The sequence below is a fragment of the Photinus pyralis genome, unplaced genomic scaffold (genome assembly GCF_008802855.1).
Source record: "Photinus pyralis isolate 1611_PpyrPB1 unplaced genomic scaffold, Ppyr1.3 Ppyr1.4_LG8, whole genome shotgun sequence".
NCBI lineage: Eukaryota > Metazoa > Arthropoda > Insecta > Coleoptera > Lampyridae > Photinus > Photinus pyralis.
The window spans coordinates 6,020,773-6,043,070 of record NW_022170819.1 but is presented as its reverse complement, the minus strand read 5'-3'; the positions used below and the strand labels follow the sequence as shown (position 1 = coordinate 6,043,070).

General features: G+C 34.4%; 4 protein-coding genes across 12 annotated transcripts; 2 read left to right on the top strand and 2 right to left on the bottom strand.

Annotated features, from left to right (window-relative positions):
• Positions 1–98: 98 nt before the first annotated feature.
• On the top strand, positions 99–3,869 carry LOC116177718. Of its 4 annotated transcripts, none has more exons than XM_031496787.1 (3): positions 99–233; positions 299–425; positions 2,573–3,869. In XM_031496787.1, the coding sequence occupies exon 3, from the start codon at positions 2,579–2,581 to the stop codon at positions 3,734–3,736; it is 1,158 nt and encodes a 385-aa protein (XP_031352647.1). In that variant the 5' UTR covers positions 99–233; positions 299–425; positions 2,573–2,578; the 3' UTR covers positions 3,737–3,869. The 4 variants fall into 4 exon arrangements, with proteins under 4 accessions (XP_031352647.1, XP_031352644.1, XP_031352645.1 ...); XM_031496784.1 differs by having other exon boundaries at positions 108–247; XM_031496785.1 differs by having other exon boundaries at positions 108–247; positions 299–429.
• Positions 3,870–4,628: 759 nt separating this feature from the next.
• LOC116177723 (mitochondrial import inner membrane translocase subunit Tim17-B) lies at positions 4,629–6,068 on the bottom strand. Its single transcript, XM_031496793.1, has 3 exons — positions 5,908–6,068; positions 5,697–5,858; positions 4,629–5,134 (listed from the first exon to the last, which is right to left on the bottom strand). The coding sequence occupies exons 2-3, from the start codon at positions 5,838–5,840 to the stop codon at positions 4,787–4,789; spliced, it is 492 nt and encodes a 163-aa protein (XP_031352653.1). The 5' UTR covers positions 5,841–5,858; positions 5,908–6,068; the 3' UTR covers positions 4,629–4,786.
• Positions 6,069–6,223: 155 nt separating this feature from the next.
• On the top strand, positions 6,224–7,165 carry LOC116177720. Of its 3 annotated transcripts, none has more exons than XM_031496789.1 (3): positions 6,224–6,386; positions 6,437–6,574; positions 6,636–7,165. In XM_031496789.1, the coding sequence occupies exons 1-3, from the start codon at positions 6,318–6,320 to the stop codon at positions 7,107–7,109; spliced, it is 681 nt and encodes a 226-aa protein (XP_031352649.1). In that variant the 5' UTR covers positions 6,224–6,317; the 3' UTR covers positions 7,110–7,165. The 3 variants fall into 3 exon arrangements, with proteins under 3 accessions (XP_031352649.1, XP_031352650.1, XP_031352651.1); XM_031496790.1 differs by having other exon boundaries at positions 6,234–6,390; positions 6,459–6,574; XM_031496791.1 differs by having other exon boundaries at positions 6,251–6,390.
• A 3,673-nt stretch (positions 7,166–10,838) lies between these two features.
• On the bottom strand, positions 10,839–22,298 carry LOC116177714 (unconventional myosin-Ib). Of its 4 annotated transcripts, none has more exons than XM_031496770.1 (18): positions 21,819–22,298; positions 21,698–21,768; positions 21,117–21,292; positions 21,000–21,063; positions 19,515–19,528; positions 19,384–19,468; positions 19,076–19,333; positions 18,829–19,025; positions 18,573–18,781; positions 18,363–18,527; positions 17,999–18,311; positions 16,256–16,636; positions 14,615–14,701; positions 13,974–14,218; positions 13,786–13,921; positions 12,278–12,430; positions 11,982–12,184; positions 10,839–11,927 (listed from the first exon to the last, which is right to left on the bottom strand). In XM_031496770.1, exons 1-18 carry the CDS (start codon positions 22,046–22,048, stop codon positions 11,804–11,806), a joined length of 3,111 nt encoding a protein of 1,036 aa, XP_031352630.1. In that variant the 5' UTR covers positions 22,049–22,298; the 3' UTR covers positions 10,839–11,803. The 4 variants fall into 4 exon arrangements, with proteins under 4 accessions (XP_031352630.1, XP_031352631.1, XP_031352633.1 ...); XM_031496771.1 differs by having other exon boundaries at positions 10,840–11,927; positions 11,982–12,172; XM_031496773.1 differs by lacking the exon at positions 10,839–11,927 and having other exon boundaries at positions 12,045–12,219.

Sequence of the window (22,298 nt, the reverse complement as noted above, 5' to 3'; positions counted from 1 at the left end):
TTAATCCCTTTAAAATTTCATCACACTGTACATATTGTATATCATTTGCAACAAATAAATAAAATCTCTTTAGATACTGTTATCTACACTCTACAGTTTCATTTTACAATATTATTTTATGGTACCTATTTGTTGTGATGCAGATAATGGTATATCTGCAATATGTGGTACAATTAGTTTTGCCAACGCAGTGCTGGGCTTAACTGTGATTAATTTTATACATATTTTATATTGTAGGTACATACATGTAATGTATTCCATATATGTTGCATAATTACTGGTTTAATTTTATTTTTAGATAATGCGCTTGTCTTGATAACTTGGAGGCTACACAATATAAATTTAAGCCTGTCCATTTTTGGAAATCACGACAAACCCTCCAGTTGCACTTCACTTGGATCAACATTTTCGAGTAACCTTATTAAGTGAGTATGTATTCCAAAGGTGCCTGTGATATCACTAAAAAATTACTTATTGCTCTAAGTGTACCTATGGGTCTTCGTATGCAAATTGTTGTAATAAATCATTTCGTTCAAGAATAATATAAAAGTGCCTACCGCTAGGTTGAGATAACCTGAGTCATGTTCAAACTGTTATACGGGGTGTCAATTTTAAAACTTGCAGTCGGCCATATTTTCCAAACTAAAGAAGATATTGAAAATCGCGCAAAACCGTGACATTATGAGTGACAACCTCCCGCACCCCCTTAACCCCCAGCCCCCCCTCTTCCAAAATCCTAAATGGCAACCCCATACTTGTGACACATCGTTGGAAAGCTACTGATAAAGTCAATATTAATTAAGACAATTTAACAAAAATTTAAAAATTAACAAAAAAAAATAAAAATTAAGCCATGCCTATGTTCAAGATTTGGTCGCTAAATTCGAAGAAACGGGACCTGTTATCAATAAAAAAAGAAAGCAACCAAGATTGCTTAATGAAGCAGCTCAGGTTGAAGTTCTTGGTCAATTTGCCATAAATCCCACAATGTCAACATTTAGTTTTTTTTTGTTCATTGTTCATTTGTTCATCACATTTTAAGTTGAACTAAAGACAATAAAAATAAAAGTAGAACTTTTTGATCCCTTAACGCTGTAAATTCCTTACAAAATTAATCTTAATAATTTAATTTGCCTGTTGATATTCTAAGACCATACTCTACACAAGCTACATTAGTCCAGGGAATAGAGGGTTTTAGTATGCAAAACGAGAAGTAGTTCCAATTTCTTTTGCATGTCATAGACAGTCATCTGGTGGTTAAGAATCTAAGTTTTCGACCTCCCACCCCTTGTGCTTCCCCCGTACCACCCCCAAAACCCCTGAAATTTGGTTGGTTTCTTAGTTTTTCAATCATATCTTTTTAATAGTTCACTTTAGAAAAAAATATTGTTATCAGAAATTGTAGACCATAAAATTCTACACAACTTTGATATACACTACTTTTTTGTGAAATGTTTATTAAAAAAGATATAGAGCTTGAGAGTTGGTTATATTTTTAAGAATTCTGAAATTTCTATGTAGATGTTTTAACCAAATTTCATACTTTATCACTATAATTAAGAGTTTTATGAGAAAATATCTTGAATTAATCGTGGTATAAATCCCTCTACCCTGCACCCTTACCAAAGGGGATGCATAATAATGAAACTTGCAACCCTTGCTAGTGAGGATATTTGAATTACTGTGAGATTATAGCCCTTTCTAATATACTTTTGAAATGAAAAAATTGTCTCACTTCAGTTCAGTTTAACCCCCCTCCCCCTCTCCCCCCCGCGCGGAAAGAATAGATATTTAAACGCTCTTGTGGCGATTGTGAAGTTAGTCAGAGAATACAACGCTTATTACATAATATTTTCTATTCCTCTTAAATATCTATTCCTACCGTGGTTGGGGGGAGGGGGGGGGGATGAAGGATGAAGCTGAACTGAAGTGAAAATAATTTTTTGTTTCAAACGTATATTAGAAAGCCCTACAATCTCACAGTGATTCAAATATCCCCACTAGCAAGGGTTGAAAGTTGAATTATTATGCATCCCCTTTGGTAAGGGTGCAGCGTAAGGGTATTTATGCCACGATAAGTTGAAGATATTTTCTCATAAAACTCTTAATTATAGAGATAAAGTATAAAATTTGGTTAAAACATCTACATACAAATTTTAGAATTCTTAAAAATATAAGCAACTCTGAAGCTCTATATCGTTTTTAATAAACATTTCACAAAAAAGTAGTGTATATCAAAGTTGTGTAGAATTTTATAGTCTACAATTTCTGATAACAATATTTTTTTGTAAAATGAACTTATAAAAAGATATGATTGAAAAACTAAAAAACCAACCAAATTTCTTTGGTTTTAAGGGTGGTACGGGGGAAGCACAATGGGTGGGAGGTCGAAAACTTGGATTCTTAACCACCAGATAGTCTTTCATGACATGCAGAAAAAATTGGAACAACTTCTCGTTTTGCAGGAAATGGTCCATTTTCAGTCTCTGTGTCCTGGACTACATGTTTTAATAGAACATTTCTTAAGAAAAAATGCAAAGAAAGCAATATATTCCTAAACTTTTTTTTGCAGGTCCAAATGGGGATGGCAAATTTTGAAAATTTAACACAAGAAATGATACAATGCTTTAAGTGTGAAAACTGTGAAGAGATATTACAGCCTCCGATATCTATTTGTGCCGAGGGAACAATTATCTGCGGACCTTGTTCGGAACTGAAGCAATGCAAGGAACAAGTGATTGCCAATTGTTCTATACTAGAAAACATTGGGAAACTTTTAACATTTCCTTGTACGTACAGTAGCATAGGTTGTCCAGTACAACTTCAAGTACACAACGTTTCAAAACACGAAAGCAGATGCCCATTTCAACAGTTTCAATGTCCGATTTGTTTGGACAGTGACAAACGTTGGACCGGCACAGCAAAGAACATGGGTCTCCATGTCATTAGTGTTCATTCAAGCGCAATAGTAGGAAACAGAACAAGATGTCTCTTAGAGCTTGGTAAAACAACAGAATTTTTTTTCCATAAGGGAGAAGTGTTTGCACTTATTTGGGAATACAACCCTACTGACTTAGACATGCTGTGGTGTGCGGTGAAATCATTTGGAATTTCTGACGACATCCAACGATCTTACTTTAAGTTGAAATTGAAGTTTCAGAATAGTGAAGAGTACTGCGAAAAAAATCAAATCGAACCGGCTATTAATTGGAAAGTTGACCCAAATACTGCTATTAAAATCAGCATACCAGTTCTTAGAGCAAAACTACAACTTAAAAGTAAAATCGAGGGTAAAACAATATTCGGGACCACTATAGAGATATTCACAAGGAAACCTCTGTTTTACGGTAGTAGTCATGAAGGTTTTTTACGTGACATCATATGCCTGGTTTGCTACGATTATATGAATGAAACCATTTTTCAGTGTATTATAGGTCATAGCTTTTGTGGTAATTGTAAACCAAAGTTAAATCATTGTCCATTTTGCAGGTCCAAAATTGACAATAGAAATTATAAGCTAGAATATATATCGAAAAAAATTTGCCATAGATGTTTATATTCAGATGAAGGTTGTATGTTCTCCTCTTCGTTAAGCAAGGTACTTCTTCATGAAAAAACTTGTAAATATGCAGAAGTTGGTTGCCCATTAAAATCTTTCATTACAAAGTGCAAGTGGAGGGGTAGATTATATCAGATATATTTGCATGCATTGGATGACCACGGTATACAATTTTAAGTAATTATACCTGTGTGAATGTTTTATGTTTGTTCACTATAATGACTATTTGTTAAATATCAAGCTTAATTTTTGTGTTACATAGTTATTTAATTTGTACTTTATATTTACTTAAAATAAAAACTATTAATTACTCTGTGTATGTGTCTGCAGAAAAGCACGGACGCTTACTTAATAAGCAAACATGTGTCTCTCCAAAATTGGACACACTTGAACAGAAAGAGTCCAACGGAATCCATTTGATATAAAATGAAATCCTGTTTAATTCTGCATTGTTTCGGTTGTATGTTTAGCGCATTTTCCAACTTGTGTTGGAAGGTGCTATTATGGTCACTTTCTCCGCCCGTCCGTCCCCTGCCTCAACTACTCCTACAGTTTTCAAGATAGTTAGTTTTTGCATTAGGTAACTAATAGCTCTGGCACCTCAAGTAAGAAAAATCTTTAATTAATGTGCGCATGCGCAATGTCTACTTTCTTATAGAAATATTTTTTATCTACATATCAGGCTCGGCCTGTTAAATTCCATAACGTTTGTTATAAAGCTCTTCCTTTTCATTTCTATATATTAAGCCACTGTCTGTCATTTGTTATTCAAAATAAATGTTCACCTATTTCAAAAAGTAACACACCTACAACAAATCAATACACCAATAGAATTCTTCGGAAGTCGGAACTAAAATAATTATTGATGCTAATAAAAATACTGCAACTACTGAACTACAAGTAGCAAATGAGATTTTCCAAGACAAAATATTTGCTTGCATGAGCTGCTGTAAAATTGATTGTGATATCCAGTCCCTATCAGAAAAGGATAGATAAAAATAATATCAAATATTAATTGATATCTTTTTGACAATTTTCATAGAATTTAAGAATAAATTCAAACACAAAATTGCAAAAAAATACTTATAACAATTTCTTTATTTGTTATATACACACGTTGCATATACTACCTACTTTACTTTCGCAGTACAATTACTAAATAAAAACTTACAAGGTAACGAAATGTTAAAAAGATCACAATTTATTTTACTATCTCTTATAAGTACACTACTGAAAAGAATTGGTCTGCAACGGTCCCAACTGTGTGGGATCTTCTAATGGTGGCAATTGTGGTTGAAACTGTTCTGCAGATAAACGCGTAAACATAATACCAACGCCTTCAATTAGGGCTAACAGCATTCCACCAATGAGAGCACTTCCTGCCATTGCCGGTAAGCCGTTTCTCGCCGCTAAAATTCCTCCTGTAGCTGCACCACTAATGATAGAATTCCATGGATCCTCTTTCTTTCGTATGTGAATCAGAGCGCAGTCAATTGTCGAAAACATGCCACCCCAAACTGCAAAATTACCAGCTATGATAGGAGATCTTTGTTTGATTGCTGTTAAACTTCCAATCTAAAGGTGATATAATAATCAATTAATATATCATATTGCAGAAAATTAACAGATAGTTATGCATACAATATGAACATTTAAAGTTTTGTATAGGATGAAAAATCTTCTGATTATCTTGAAATCCTGATAATGAATACAAGTATTACCGGATAGTGCCTATCTACATTGCATGTCACAGTGGATACCCCCCTCGATCACACCCTTGTAATAGTAAAGCTTTCTGGGTGATTTAAGCCACCCTTGCATCATGTGAAACACAAACAAGACATTAACAGAGAACCCGATTTATATTAACATGCAGGGGTGATTCAATGTTACAATCGGTTACAGTTCCATGGAATGTCATCCCTTAGTTCACTTGATTAGATTCTACTAATGAAACGGCTAACAAACTTGAGTAAAACCACAGTATGGTGCGGTACTAAGCGATTTAACATATCCAGGGTCGCACTAGCTAAGCAATTATGATGGTATTCTCTACAGTATGGACATTACAAAGGGTGGTTTGAAATTATTCAACTTGTAATGCATAGCTATCCAGACACTCACATAAGATACTTACAAATCTACGACTAATGCCGGAAGGTGCGTTCCGAAATCCTTTAATACTTTGAAATACACCACCTCCAATAAGGCCCATAGTAAACGCTCCACCACAATCATCAACAATTCTCCAGGGACACGGTTCTCTACTGTATTCTTCCATAGTGCTTTCGATGAAAACCTACCATTACATAACCTCAAAATTTATGGAATTTCACAATTTTAATTACCTGCTAACAAATAATTCTTTAAATTTTAATCAATTTATAGACGCATACGGCTCAAAAATGTTCTGTACTGCGAAAGTTACAGATTTGAAAATTCTTCAAACAGAACCTAACGTGTTTGTATCTGTCAAATCTGAAAGTGTGATCAAAATTTAACCAAATTAAGTACTGATAAGGTGGATTGAAATTATTTCGTATAATATGTTTAAGTACTTAAAAATATGCAAATTTAAATTGGGACGATTACGGATATTTCAAACGCACGAAGAATTTTTTCGAAATTGGCGGGAAATTTGAATGTAAATAGTTGCCTAAAAATAACCGCACTGTCCTTTCTAAAAATACTCGGTTCAGTTAACAATTTTCATTTCCATTTCCATACAAAGCGTTGCTGGTCTCTCTCTCTATAAATAATGTCAACAGATCATAATAAGCCACCAGAAAATCATACTTCTGAATGTCCACCCAGCAAGGGTAACAAAGTGGGTATGTATCCAACGAGCAAACATCCAAATTAGGAAAATGTTATTAGAACCGAACGCATAAAAATGCAGGTGAAGAGGAAATTTCAAGTAAAGAAGAAAAGCAAATGCAGAATAAACTTGCCGAATTGCAGTCTGCCTTTGATAAAGAAAAATTGAAATCAACAACCTTACAGAAAAAACTACAAGTACGTATTATTTACAAAATTAGAATTTATGTCAATAATAACACGCCACTATATGATATAGGCCCGTACTCAAGAGTGCGATAATCTAAAAAGCCAACTGGGGAAATTTCAAAAAGAATTTACTAAAAAATCCCTTAAAGGGAAGAAGGGCGCCGATCAAAATTCATCAGATGCAGCAACCTGCGCCAGCAGTGTTATATTTGAAAAAACCAAAATGTGTAAAAATCAAGAACTGCAAATCGAGGCGTTAACGCAGCAAGTCACTTCACTAAAAGAAATTGTCTCAATTAGTAAAGAGATGCTAGGAATCAGGAATCTGGAGGTGAAACAGCTACAAGATAAGTTGGACTGTATGGAGTTGAAGTTTATAGCCGAAAGAGATCGGCATTCTTTAGTAAATGCGAAACTGGAGAAGATGGCTAATTTGAATACGGAATTGAAAAATGAATATCAAAAGCAAATGGCGTTGTTTACCGTGTTGCAAAAAAGTTATCACGACCGCATGGATACTAATAAAACAATTCAGGAGGAGTGACGACGTTGACTTATGATGGTTTGGCTTATTTTGTACAATAAAAAGACTTTGACGAATTCGTTTTCATATACCTACCTTAACTAAAGCGCCGTTGCGTTATAGGAGTTTGGTCACACTATACTTTTGCTAATTTTCTTTTACCGAAAAATCGTCTTTTTTGCATTTTCTTTACATTTTCGTTTACCGAAAACTAAAAAAACAATGGATTCTTGCCGTCTCTTGCAGAAAAGCGTCAAAAACCGGACGAATCTTAGTGGTTTTTAAGACACATACATAAAATGTTTAAGACTCTCCTTGACAACGAGACGATGCGGTAAATAATGTCCCTATCGGCTTGATGGCTTGTGATTATATGACTCGTTAGTTAGCCTTAAGGCTCCTCTGTAGTCAATCCGCCATATTGGAAAAATAGCTAAACTTTCTTATGAAATGCTGCTTTTGTACTTGCAGTCTCGATAGTGGATATTCTTTGCAATGATGAAAAGAACGGCGGTACTTAAAAAAAGTTGAAATATCGGTCTTAGTTTTTTAGGAAGATCGATGAATAGAAAAATCGTTTTTCGTAAATAACAGCCGTTGTAATGGGAGTAGAAAAACCTACAGCACCAATTTGGAAATCTGACAGTATTTCCTACGGCGGTACTTAAAGATATTATTTCCATCTATTATGATTAGGCATATATTTAAAAAAATATGTATCGCGATCTTTAGAAAAAAATCAAAACGCTAACGTAAGGGTAGGCAACTCATATTGCACTATAACTCCTGAGGCGACAACTCATTACTTGAAAGGGAAAACAAAAGAAACTACCTGGCATTATCCTGCACATTGTTACGCCGTTCCTAATGATATGGATTAGATAAATTACTATATAATTAGCTAATGTTCATGAATGCTGTTGATTTGTGAATCATAATGTCACATATTCCCAAGACGAAAAGTGTATTAAATGCATATTTATTGTAGGTACATTGAAAATAATGTTTGATTTCTAAAACCTTTTTCATTCTATCAGGATGCTTCAAGAAATTTGTTTAGGAAGGTATCAAACAGTAGCCCAATTTTTAGCTAAACCCCTTAGGCGGAATACGACTGTACCAGTAATTAGAAGCATTTTTGCCGAAAATTTGTTCTTGTGTAGAAATGTGGCATCGTTTTGATTTTTTGGACTAACGCATGACCAATTGACCACCACACAAGCGGGAAGAACAATATCGCCATTCGTAAACACTATTACTGAGTAGAGACTTCGAGAGGCAAGTGCTACTTATTTTTTCAATATGATCAGATATCAGGAATATCCGCTTATCAAAAAATAAAGGAACGACAAATTTCGATTTTTACAAATAAATTGGCGAGAAAGTTGCGCCCAATAGTTTTCACATTCTGAGCCTACCATTTCAAAGAAATTCGATTGCACTTGTTCATTTTAACTGTTACAAAAATGTTCCAATTCCCCTTTTTAGCTAAATTTCTAAGCGGGATACGATAACTAATAGGCGACACTGGCAAATTTATTAAAAAAAGTGTCATTGTTTTGCTCATGTCAAGTCAAGCGAAGGTAGTGAGACATCACGGAAATGAATATTTGTATCAAAACATGGGTGAAATTTTGGGTTTTCCCGGTAATTAGTGGTGGGTAAAAAAATTCTCCCACTTAAAAAAAATTTCAACTATTTATTTTTTCCGTTTGAGAATATGAGGGAATCCCACAAACTTCACATCAACTTAGCGAATATGAACTGATATCATCTCGGATCTTGCCTTTCAGAAAATAGAGGATCAACCGCGGAATCAACAAATTTTACACCGGAATTCTCAATTTAGGACAAAAAAGTGAAGTCATCTTGCTGCACATAAGATGTTCGGAAAAATTCTACATGGGTTGTGCATAAATATAAATAAGTATAACGCTAAATGTACAAGTATTATTTTTTGAAAAGATAAGAATTTATTTAAAAATCGGTATATGTTATACTTTTAATCATTGTAACAGAATTTTAAATGTTAGCTATCATTTTTATTAAAAAAAATACATTTTTTGTTGTTCACCCTTATTGTATGAGACAATAAAGAGATTTATTTTAGGTGCTCGAAGTGCCGGTCTAGTAGGTTCTACCATACCTAAGTCCTAAGTGAATTCATTCATGCACATGTCTATCTAATAACTATAAAAATCTATAAATCAGTAAAATTGATTAGAATAACTCACAGGAAATAAAGGGGTAATTAAAAATGTTAACAAACAATGCTAATCTAGTCCACTAATGACCTAAGAACCAGGTAATTTACAGAAGGTGTCATTATAGAAAAATGCAGTAAATGCATTGAATAAGTAATTGACTCAATAGTAAAAGAAATAGGCATTTGTGCATCTCCATTCAAATATTGTACAGCTTTTCGCTAAACTTGTTTACATAATATTAGTCCTTGACCATTGTACATGGTCTATTGTGTTTAACAATAAATGAAGAGAATATGCAAAGCTGGAAAGGATAGAGATACATCGTTGGTCTCACTCAAGGAGTAGGTACATCGTCTGGAGATGTGTATTGTTTGTGGTCTAACCAATTGCAATAACATTGAAATACAAATTGACTACAGAGGAGCCTTTACCACCGTGGCCTTAGCTAAATAGCCAGAGTTTGGATTTTTCTCAAAGTTTTTCCGTGGCATCCATTTTACGATTACAGTTTTCCAATCGCTTCTTAGCTAAACTGTAATTATTCAGTAAAGGTTGATGATCAGACAACCCCGGAAGATGAACTTTATATCGTTCCTCTGCATCAATCTTGGTTGTCTTGACGTAAAAATCACGCGTGTGTTGTGACGATTCTTCGCATAATATCTGCTCAATTGGACCAATGATCCCTATAGAGTATCGAGTTTTTCGCAAACTTCCCAAACTTGTGTGGCGCTCAATGGGGATAGGTTGCAAAATTTGGTTTTGCACATGCGCAATGCCAACCTCTTTATCTATGAAAGCATTTAATCATGCATGGGTGGCCAACAGTTTTACCAGGCCAAATATTAAAAATAAGATTTTCCCCAGGGACCTCGCAACTTTTTTTTTGTTAATTTGAAGCAAACAGATTTTGTTCGAATTCCTAAAAGGGAGTTCATGATTTTGGACTTTCTGTCCGTCCGTTTACTTAACTCGCGGTTTCGAATTTTCCAATTATGTTATCAGTATTGTTATTCAAGGAAGAACTGATTAAATTTAAGACCGAACTGGTTCTGTATTTTAATAGTAGATTACATAGAGCTGGGAAGTGGTTCATTACCTACGCCGAGGGCTTAAGGTACATCACCAGCGGTAGGTGAGATATCGCAAGGCGTTGGTTATGAACCCCAGCCGTCGAGGTTTGTATACTTACTATTTTATTCACAATCTGTCTTAAATAGGTAGTAAAACAAATTGCACCAGTGTCAGCGTAACATTGAAATCTAGTCGACATGGTGTGCAAGTTGGGAAGTACTTTACCGACCTTGAAGAGGTTCGCAAGATGTCAAACAATTGCTCACTTCCAAACTTCAAAACAGTTGGCAATTGACATTTTACATATATGATTGTGAATAAAAGAAGTTTAGTAGTAGGTAGGTATTAAACAATGTCCAAAATCCCACCAAATTAACAGGGAAACATGGCACCAAAGACGTGCCTCACTGACTGTATTAAAAAGTCAATTATCTTGTATTAAAAAATATAACTCATTTATTATAACTGAAGATACAAAGTAAATATCTATGGCAGGTAACAACTAATTTTTTTGGTACTTACTCGAATAAATTTATAATTTCGAATTAATGGATATCGCTCAGTTTTTGAATAACAATTACCTAATTGTATCAAAATTGAATATAATACTAGACTTCTCAGTTAATTTTTCAATTGAGTCTTACCTATATTAGTGCTTCAAAAGTTTACGTTTACTTTAGGAAATTGAATATTAATAATATCGTACTAACAAATAACAATTGTAATAGAAGTAAAATAGTTCTCAAGTTAAAAATATGTTTATAATATATAGTTGACCTTAAAAGTATTTAGGAAAGCAACAGAGTGTGTAATAATTATGATACTTAGACCATTGAATTTATGTTATAAATTCAATGCTTAGACTAATTCTTTCCAAACTTTAAGATTTTAGAAAACTTGTAGATGGCGCTGAAATTGTGTTTGAAAATCTGACCATAGCTTTAAACCACGGTTATTCTTAAACTGTGTAACCGGATGCAATCAGTTTTATTCGGTCGTTGTTTTGGTATTAAATCACAGTTGCAGCGCCAAAATTACATATCAATTATTAGCAAGAAATGTAATTAATTTTTGAGAAGGAGCACGTAACTATTTTAATGTGAAATTATTGCTTTACAATTTATTAATATAGCGCCTCACCGTTAAACAAATGTAACAAAATCGACTAATTCAATTCTAACATGAAGTGTCGAGATCTAACAAATAACATTTATACACTGTCTATATAAACATTCATAACATTATGGAAGTGAATAAAATAACAAAAAAATAAACAATGTGCCAACACCCCAATAAAATTAAGAAATTGCTCTAATCAATTAGATAGAAGACACGAATTATACAACTAACAAAATTTGTGTCGTTTTGGAATAATTCAAAAATTCTAATGGCAGTGATTAGAACGCTGGTCTTACAGATATGTTTTGCATGACGTCACACTAGCACTTCCATTTTATTACCTTTTCGAACAACACGCATTTGTCCACCTTGTACTTCTGGTATACCCATGCACTTAAAGGTAAACATTACTGTCTGTGATCCAAAATTCGCTTCAAATCTAAAATGCAATACCTATTACTTGCACTATTTTTGGTATTAGAAATGTACTTACTCTGTCGCAATGTTAACTTCGGGAGACTTCCCCGTCGCATTTTGAACAACTAAGAATAATTTTGTAACAACTTCTATTAGATGACAAGTTTGAAAAACAAAATCTCCTTTTTTCTTACTTAAATCACTCTGAAATAAGCAGCCGGTAGCATCTGAAGTATTACTAGAAGTTTCTGGGTTTCCAAAGGAAGGCTGGGGACAAAACTAGCTCTCACTAACTACATCCATTTAACTACCTACTTAAAACCGACAAAAAAGCAGTGGATTGTCTAATTCGGTTAAATGAAATAAACTTACAGCCTTAATATGGACCACTGCAACATCGTCAAGGAGAGGAGAAAGAGATATCCGATATATCTCTGCTGCAGGCACACGATATTTTATTTGCAAGGTACGTTGATCCAATATTAACATGGAATGCGTAGATACAACCAGTAAAATAGGAACAAACTGAAAATAAAATATGCATTTGTAGGGAACTTCACATGGAAATTTAGCGCAACTAAGTGTTCTCTGTGTGAGGTTTTAATCAAAAACAGCTTCAAATAAAAATGAAATCCGTAAGGCGCTGGTCTCTCTAACCAGTTAAACGCGACGGTCATGACCCGCGGCCGGTGGCGGTTTTAATTTACTGCGGCTTTTACTATTGGAAGAAGACAATCAAAGAGACAAAAAGTAGATGAGATGTTGAAAAATAGAGATAAAGAAGGTGCCTTCTAATAGTTTGATTTCCCAAACGTGCCTTTTGCCACATTGTCTTTGTAGTCCGTACGCGAAACATCGTATAAGACAGTATTTCCACAGACACAATCAATCAAGATTTCGACGATTTCTTTATTAAGCTCATTTTCTGACTTGCGACCGTTGACGTCTACCCGCGACTATGGTCCAAAATGATACTGATTGACGCGGACGGCGGGTGACCTTCGGCGATTCGAATAAACGTTGCCCGCGTCGGTTCAGAGAGCCCACATACATTGGTTTCCCTATAAACAATTTGACGGTCGCCTGCGGCGTGTGCGAGCCCCTGGTTAGTTGCGGGCGGTGTGTGTTCAGAGAGACCAGCGCCTTACATATCACTCTGGAACATAATTTTTAATAATAGGCAAGGTAAAAATAAGGAGTCTCACATACTTGCAAAATAACCTAATTCCATAATGAAAAAAATATTTTGTTCCTTCTATACATATAAATACAGAGTGTTGTGTATCAAATCATGTAGTTATATAACGGGCGCTTGACTCGCCTTTGGAAGTTAAATACAATATCCTATGTAAACAAAAATTCCAAAGGTGACTTGACAGCAACTCTTTTTTGATCGCATAGTATTACATATTATTAAGCGCCAGAGCAAAGCGATGCAAGCTTTATAGGGGAGACGATGGTGTCCGTCTGTCCGTCCAACAACATGATAACTGTCAAACGCTTGGACCGATTTGGTTCAAACTTTGCACAGTTGACCTATGCCACATGTAATAAGCCTATTGAAAATGGGTCAAATCCAATGACCCTGTATGGTCACAACGAGGTGCTCTGCCGCTTTTTTAGATGATCTTTAGGGAGTTTATTTAAGATGAAAGTTTTACTTTTGTGTACTGATTCAATCAGACACTGTGTGTGTGTGTACTGATTCAAATCATGTTTGGAATACTGGTTCTTAAAAAAATAAAATGTATTAATCGGAGACGTATTTATTTCAATAGAACAAAAATAGATTAAATAAAACAGATAACACATTTTCTTTTGTGTTATGATAGATGCTTTTAAACGATCATCATTTGCTCCAAAAAATGATATAATCTTACCTTTCCACTAGATCGAGCGATTTTATTAACTATATCTGCAAATACTACGTATTGATCATTTGTCTCCAAACATAATTTTTTCCACTGTACATTTTGGCGTAATCTAACATAATCACCCAGAAAAGGATGTGATACACTAAAACAAGCGATGGACACATTTTGATAAAACTGATTTTGTTTAAACATACCTTCTTGGATATGAAGTTTTTCTATCTCTAAAAATAAAACTAGCCGTAACTTTTTCACGCATACGATTTCTAGCGGTTTGGTCAAATTTAAGACGGTACTTATAACATCGCCACCGATGGTGTATCATTCGAAGAAGCGCATTGGTCTCAGATAATTTTGGATGACATTTAGGCCACTCCATACATAAGGGTGAGATAACGTCCTCTGGTAACATGGTGGCGAGCTTCATAAGAAAATGTCTTCGCTGCAACATAAATCTCACATGAATTAAACAATGGCTGCAATTTCATTAAAAAAATCATTTAATACCATATACCATCAAAAATCAAATTTTGATTTCTGATTTAGCTCAGTTGGGCTTCCGCCTGTTCTCAAAACTAAAAAGTTTATCAGACTAGAAAAAAATTTCCTCGGAACAACGCGGTGAAAGAGAGAGTGAACACCTATTCCGAGGAGTTTAAGGAAAATTTTCTGGAAGTGAAAAGAGGCTGATTGAAGTGGTTTGAACTTTGGGGAGATTATGTGAAAAACTAAAAAATATTTTGACTATTGTGATTTATTTCAAAACAGAAGACCTTCATAGTTGGATGCAAAACAACACCTAATCTATTTAAGAAAGTTTTTTTTTTAATCTATTTACCTTCCATTGGATATAATGCCTCTGAATAACACTAGCAGCCCATTCAGTTTCTTTCCTATGTTTCAAAATTCGAAATTCTTCTTTTGCCTGAAAAGCAGAAAAGAGTCAGGTAGTAAGTAAAATCACTGCATCAAATGTAATTAGCTCTAGCCAGTACAATGCTGTAAAAAAGTAAACATACCACACGATACAGACACCATAAATGACGCCTTCCATCAAATGGAATTCCACGTCTACATTCCTATAAAATATATTTTCTTACATACATATCAATATTTAAAAAGGGACTTTACAGAGTGCCCAGCCAATAAGGTTATTTAATGTAAGCTGCCTTCACTTGAAGAAATGCAATGAAAAAAATTTTTTATTATACCTGCATCACAATCTCCGTTTTAAACACTCAAATGCGTGCGAAAAAGGCCCTTTAAAACACACGTGCTTTAAAGTTGCTAAGTAACGATACTTCAAGTATGACTTTTGAAACTGTCATCTGGATGAAATAAAAACTCCTCTTAGGTCGCTTTCTGTAAATGCAGAACATTTCTTTGGCTTTTGTATCTATCCTTTGGTTGAAGCTTTCACAAACGCGCGTAATTTAGGGCATGCTTCCAAATCTGTTCCACTTTTTAATCGCAGCATTGCTTTAAAGTTTTGAATGAATGCACCAAAATATAGAAGATTTAAATACCTTTGACATTTCCTTCATATATGCCAGCATTATGGATGCATTTAAGACTGTATTTGTAAGTAACTTCCTATTCATCCATGGAAACAACTTTTCATATTCTTTATAATAGGCTTTACTGGAGTTGGATTTTACACCTACCAATGTTTGTTTAGATTTTACAACAATCGATTTAATGGGCGGTGAATTATCTTTTTCAACGGAAATCGTTTAATTCACAAAGACGATGATTTTTATAAGCAAACGTCAAGTGACATTTCCATGGCAATCGTGAAATTACGAACACCCAGCCCACTTAATTAGACATGTATTCGAGTATAACGTCAATATGACTTCATTGTATTTCCTATTTTTAAATTATACTGCAGGTATAATAAAAAATACTATAAGATACACGTGTATAATTAGTCTTTAAAGCACTTGCAACGTTAAAGGCACTCCGCTTTGCGTCGTGCCCTTAAACTCGTTGCGCGTGCTTTAAAGACTTGATTATACACTTGTATCTTAATATACTATTATGAGTGATTTTTAATTATTTGCGACTTTTGTTTTTTCAAAAATAAAAAGTGCACTTTTGCGCTGTTAATGTCTGTCTGAGTCCCAAAGGCTCAAGAACTACACCACTTATAGACTTGGTATTGGTGTCATTCGATCAGAAATTAAAAATTATTTTAAGTTTGTATTCTCGTTAGTGCTATTAAAACGAAAAAACCAATTTAAAAGTGCACTCTTCGCCTCTTGCTTACAAACGGCTTAACGAATTTTTTAAATCATAATAACGATGAATACCTAGACTGAATTTTTCTATAATTAGATTAATTCAAATCGTTCTCATTCTACAACTTCTTGATTTCAAACGATAACATTTTCCTAACCCGTTTTACAAATGAGTATTACATCAAAGATTTTTAAACAGAGCACCTCGATGACTGCATAACAAAAAACAAGGAACTTACCCGCCAACTGCGCCAGGCCGAAGAAATAATTATCTGACTATGTTTCATCTTTTTATATTTATTGTGCTGTCTATAACCTTTCCAATGTTTTTGAATTAACAGCGCCAGATCGTGCAGACGCATCCGTCGAAAGTCCTCCAACTCGAAAACGGTCCTCGGACTTCGGACGAAAAGTTTGGTTCTTCCGAAGACGAATTCGGCGCTAGGTATTGGCAATGAACGTATCAAAAGGGATACACCCTCCACCGATGAACCTCGCCAGCGAGGCCACGTGTGGACGCATAACATCTTGTATCGACATAGAAATTGTGCAAATGGAAGTCGATAACAATAACCCGAACGCCAAATTTGTACAGTTGGAATTAAGCCAAGGTAGCGGACCTATTAATACGGTACTACTTTAATTTTGTCACTTGGTGTACTTTCCACTACACAATCTTGGACTGCCAACGCCTTGCAGTTTTCTATGCATAACAAACATCTGTAGTGATTATTTTTACCAATAAAGATCACGCCGCAGTTCCACAGATTTTTGCAAGTAAAAAATTTGACTCGCCCTTGGAGAAACCGGCTCCAAATTTTCAGAGAAGTAGTAATTAGGTCGTAAAAATCCCCTGACACAAGGAGGACTGTTATTGCAAAAAGGACCATGAATGGAACTTCAACTTTCATTTCAAAATTAGCCCAAAGGAACAATTTCTTAACTTGCTGCTACTCCGCGATAAGTCTTATTTACAAGCAACATAATTTAGTTCTTTTTGCGCCACAATTATACCAGGTGGTGCCTAGCGCGACGCAGCATACGGATTTTAATGGTAATTTCTTTATAGTCAATTACTAGCTCCCCTAATTATTTTAGAGCAAAAGTCTAAATACGTTTTTTTTAGAGAAAAAAATACTGCATCTATTCATACTATTAATAATATTTTTCAGTTTTTCAAAACCGTAGAAATCAACAAAATAAAAAGGTTCATTTTACAATAAATCAGATATGCCTTGAATTACCTAAAAAAACAGCGATCATGTTTCATTATTTGCCTTTGACGTTTATTAAATTTATACTTGTTTACAAATTAGTTAAATAACTGCAAGTGCACTAACGTTCAAAATGTCCGCCAAAACCATCAGGAAAACGACAATACATTCAACGTTTTGGCTGCAGTAGCGGAAAATCCGAATATAAGTTTAAGAACAATTCTTCTGCAAATCAGTTCTTTTTCTTCGATTATGTAGGTACTCTGGTTCCGGAAAATGATAAAGAAATAGTATCTGATGCAGATGCAGCATTACATTCTCTAAAAAAACATTACCCCATAGATGCATTATATTGCGTCGGTTAATTGAAACAGAATTAAATATGACAATTCAACTCGTGTATAAAAAAAACGGAAAAATATTATTAATAGTATGAATAGATGCATTATTTTTTTCTCTAAACTTATTTAGACTTTTGCTCAAAAATAATTAGGGGAGCTAGTAATTGACTATAAAGAAATTACCATTAAATCCCTATGCTGCATTGCGCTAGGCACCACCCTGTATACATGCGTTATTGTAAATCACTAAACTGCTTCTCAGAAATACTCTGCTTCTAATTTGTGTTGATATTACGACATACATATGATAAACAATTGTTCTAAAATTGTCAAACCAAACGCGTGATTACACTATAAATGTCTGCCTCGTAGTTTTTCACAGGCTATCAGTCCAAGATTGTATGTATAGTTGAAGTGATATACATACCTGATGCTGTACTAAGGCCATTTCAAAGATTCTCGGTTGCTTGAGCTCGTTTGGCTTTAAGCATCTAATGTAATGCATTTGACGACTACTTAAGCTATTTAACAAAGAGGTAAGAGCAACACGTAACTGCGTCGAAATAGGTAAGGGCTGTTTGATGCTACACCGTTTGGGATTCCCTTCAGGAAATAAAACTGGCATAAGTGGATGATCACAATGAAACATAGCTCGTGAGATTTCCTTTGGTAAAAAATTTCTGTTTTTGTCAACAAACTCGTTAATGTTATACACTACAGTTCCCGCATAATGCCGGATTCTAAAGGTAGTTTATTTAGTAAGAAAATGCAGAGCAAATTAAGAGACTTACTGAAAGCAAAACGGTGGCAAATTTGGGTCTGTTGTTAGACAGTGTGTATGGCCAGTACAACATTGCTCCACGCGCGTCCAGTACATTGAATCACACTGTACATGTGGTTCATTTAATAACGACAATAATCCATGCTTTTCGTGTTCCAGTAATTGGCAAATTTGACTAAAAAGTATTGTAGAAATATTACTCATAAACACTAAAACATACTTATTATTGAAAAATTCTATCCGCGACCATTCTAATCCCTCTTTAACAATTTCTTCCTGCTCGTTCTTCAATGTTAAGTTAATCACTAGCTGATGTATTTTTTCATTACAGTAATTAATCATAAGTTGTTCAAAGCCATTTTTTTCGAAAACTTCAAATCCATAAAAATCGAGCACTCCCAATACTTTTCGTTTACCAAAATGCCTTGCCTTAAAAATCAAGTTACCTTAATACTTCAGCATGCAGCTCTACTCACTTTAATAATAATATTAATTTTATTTACAAGCCACGTAAATAGTCTGCTGTAAAGAGTTCTACATAAAAGATCTCTGGTCCTTGATGCATCGCCAGCATTTAAGTCACTTAAAACACCACCATCCATGTGACGACAAGTTAAAGCTCTCTGTAGCCATTTGTGTTCCACGCCTAGCAGCTCACAAATTTCATACAACTCTAATAAACAATTAATTACTCTACCAGTTAGCAGCCACGCGGCATCATACCATAATCATTTTTGATAGCACAACCTTCAGTGCCATCAATATTATTACAAGGCACAAACTGTAAATTTCCCAACTTTAAAACTACAGCAATCACTCTAAATATATTGATAACATCCTCGACACAAAACCCTAACACCTCCAGTGCTGTTCGAGTATACAGAAACAATTTCTTATCTTCCTCTTCAGCTTGCGTCGATTGATTATCTTCTGTTATGAGAAGGCAATAATGTTCCACGTTACGTTGCAATTTCAAATTTTCTACAAGTAGTGTTAGAAAGGTATTGACCCTTAAAAGTAAGTACCCCTACTTAAAAAATGAATATCAGCTCCGGACAGCAGTTGATAGAAGATGTGAAAATTGCGATCACCTAATACTAAATTTGTTGTCCTCGACTGCAAATAAATACAATTATTTTAACACATGGATTGTCATACAAACCTTCTCCAATAAATCTAAGTAGCAATGAAACAAAATATTTCAATTAAACCTTTTCAATAAATTGTATCATGAAGAGATTGAACATTATACAAATATGTGTTTATTCTTTCTTTACATTATGAAACCGACGAATAGGAGACTGCAGCAATTACTGTTGTTACAGGCTTCTATTGAAATATTTTTCAGTTTTCTCAATGAAATAGTAAATTAATTTTGATGTAAAATTGTTTTTTTTCTTTTGCACCAAAGTAGATGTACTACAATTTCAATCATTATCGCTAGTGACTAAAGAGCATCCAGGTCTAGGAATACCCAAAGTAATAGGAGGTTGTGCAGAATAAGTTTTGCTGCTTGAATAAGTAGTAAACAATTTCCTGTTTATGGGGAATATTGTAATGCGAACGCCTTAACAAAATAAAAAAATCATTTTAAAACATTGGAATTACATGTTTATGTTAGACTGATGTATCTCACAAAATATAGGTTCTTGAGGCAGAGTTGTGCGATATTTAAAAACTAAAACCACGAAACGGATTTTTTTTGTTTTCAGGTTACGTGTCAATCGAAATTGGGGTAGATTACATTGCGACACTTGAAAACTGTTTGCTACATTTCTCATTATTTAATCGCGCTTTGCTACATTAGCCCATAAAAAATCCGTTAGTTTCATAACGAACAATTCTAGAAGCATAACTTCCGTAATTCTCAGTGCGATGTTCTGCGTCAACATTTGTATAACCCAAAAATGTCATCGGATTTACCAAGAAAAAGTAGGTAACTTATTTCTAATCTTATTCATTATATTGAACGAGAAAGAAATAATAGTGCTCCACTTTTACCAGTCGCAGTATTAAGAGGCGATTTCATTTCACAGAGACTTGCGGTAATTTTTCAATTTTGATTATAGTTACACAAAAAATTATGTGTAAAACTTGAGAAGAAAGTGTTTCAACTAGCTAGTTGTACAATTAACTATTGTATCCAACTACATAATATTGTACAACTGGAGAAGAAAGTGGAGTTTTTCAACTCGAGTTTAAAGTTGAGCGAGAGTTGAAAAACACTTTCTTCTCAAGTTTTTCACATGATTTTTTCTGAAACTACATCAAAATGGAAAACCTGCTATTGGGGAATTTAGCAGTATTTTACAAAAATTAGACTTTATCACATTGTTTAACATTGAGCTCGTGCATGCACATACCAAAATGAATGGGCACTTATCCAGACACACTAGTTGAAGTATATGAAATAAGTGCTGAATTTCACACGTAAGCCACGTGACAAGTTTGGCAGCTTTACTACTTCTTTCTAATAAAGTGAGAGACAGCAGTGGATGCTATGCATGTTATAACAACTGAATTACTGAAAACTATCGTTCTACTTAATTAAAGGATGACAATTATATCAACAGAAAATACGTCATATTTCTAAGACAGACAGGCCACATAAATAGATTACAATTGAATACCATTCTTATAGACTTACAGTGCATTAAATGGCCACCAACCGGATCACCTTTATAATCGAACTCAATATCCAAAAACTTGCCCTAAAAATTACACTATCATCAAAAATACTTTCACTTGCTAAAAAAATATTTACAAATCTAGATGCGTTATCATTCCTCATTGTTCTTGCATTTCCGAAAGCCTCTAGTAATGTATTAGCCTGCACCAGTCTATCTTTCATAATTTTTGCTTCTTTATTGTCACTGGAAACAAGCACCAGAAATTGAAGAACAATTCTTGCTGCTTCTGTTTTTCCTGAACCACTTTCACCTAAAAAATAAGAACTTTTTTACTTTCTTCATCAACTCTCTGCAGTCCTCAGGATATAAAAGCTATATAATAGTAATGCAGCTCTGACATTAGCAGTAGTCTACTTTTCGGAATGAGGGCTACTACCTCTCTTCCAAGGAGTTTTATCTGATACTTTATATTACCTACTTTAAAATGAAACCTCTTCTTAAAACACTATTATGTTACAGATGGTACAAATGGTTGTTAGAAATAAAAGTTATAAAAAGTAAAAAAAATCATGAGCAAGCAGTAACTAACAGGCAATCAAAAATGAGTTGCTGTCGAGTCGCCTTTGGAAGTTCAAGTTAAGTACAATTTCCCATGTAAACAAAAATTCTAAAGGTGACTTGACAGCAACTCATTTTTGATTGCATAGTATTTTACCTGTAACAACAATGCACTGGTCTTCATTTCGATCATTAATCCACCGATAGGCAGTTGCAGCAATAGCATATCTAAAATGTTCACATTAATCTTAACAGTGTATAAGTAGGCAAATAAATACATGTGTGGCGGTAATTGGAATGGACCTCTTTTCACATACGTTTCCGCCAGATCAGTTGAATACAAAGCTAATTTCTTATACGGATTTATCGACAATAGAATATTTCCAATGTAAGTGTATATGTGATCCCGTTTGAAACGCTGTTGAAGGTTAGTTACAAAAGTATCTTCCGTAAACGGTTCAAGTAGCACAGAATCCCAAGCTCCAGTTTCCTGCTCCAAACTGAGCATCGCAGAGCTCTTGGCCACCTTGCCGCCAGCGCGGCATTTAGTATGACCACTTGCATACACTGTGCACGAAAACCAATGTAGTTGACTCAATAATAAATTAAACTGTGATTATTAAAATGTGCTTCTTAAACCTGCGTCTATCGTTTTTGTTATCATTATGAAAATGAGGCTGACATAATTTACAAAACTGAATTTTTTTGAAAAATTAGTTTGGTCCAATTGACCCAATTGGATGACATTTTTCACTTGT

Coding starts and splice junctions, on each gene's coding strand:
- LOC116177718 (XM_031496787.1), top strand. CDS start 2,579: ATGGGGATGGCAAATTTTGAAAATTTAACACAAGAAATGATACAATGC.
- LOC116177723 (XM_031496793.1), bottom strand. CDS start 5,840: ATGGAAGAATACAGTAGAGAACCGTGTCCCTGGAGAATTGTTGATGAT. Junction 5,135..5,696: donor CCGGCATTAGTCGTAGATTT/GTAAGTATCTTA, acceptor TATCACCTTTAG/ATTGGAAGTTTAACAGCAAT.
- LOC116177720 (XM_031496789.1), top strand. CDS start 6,318: ATGTCAACAGATCATAATAAGCCACCAGAAAATCATACTTCTGAATGT. Junction 6,387..6,436: donor CACCCAGCAAGGGTAACAAA/GTGGGTATGTAT, acceptor AAATGTTATTAG/AACCGAACGCATAAAAATGC. Junction 6,575..6,635: donor CCTTACAGAAAAAACTACAA/GTACGTATTATT, acceptor TATATGATATAG/GCCCGTACTCAAGAGTGCGA.
- LOC116177714 (XM_031496770.1), bottom strand. CDS start 22,048: ATGCTCAGTTTGGAGCAGGAAACTGGAGCTTGGGATTCTGTGCTACTT. Junction 12,185..12,277: donor CAGTGGTCCATATTAAGGCT/GTAAGTTTATTT, acceptor AGTGAGAGCTAG/TTTTGTCCCCAGCCTTCCTT. Junction 11,928..11,981: donor GAAGTTAACATTGCGACAGA/GTAAGTACATTT, acceptor ATTGCATTTTAG/ATTTGAAGCGAATTTTGGAT.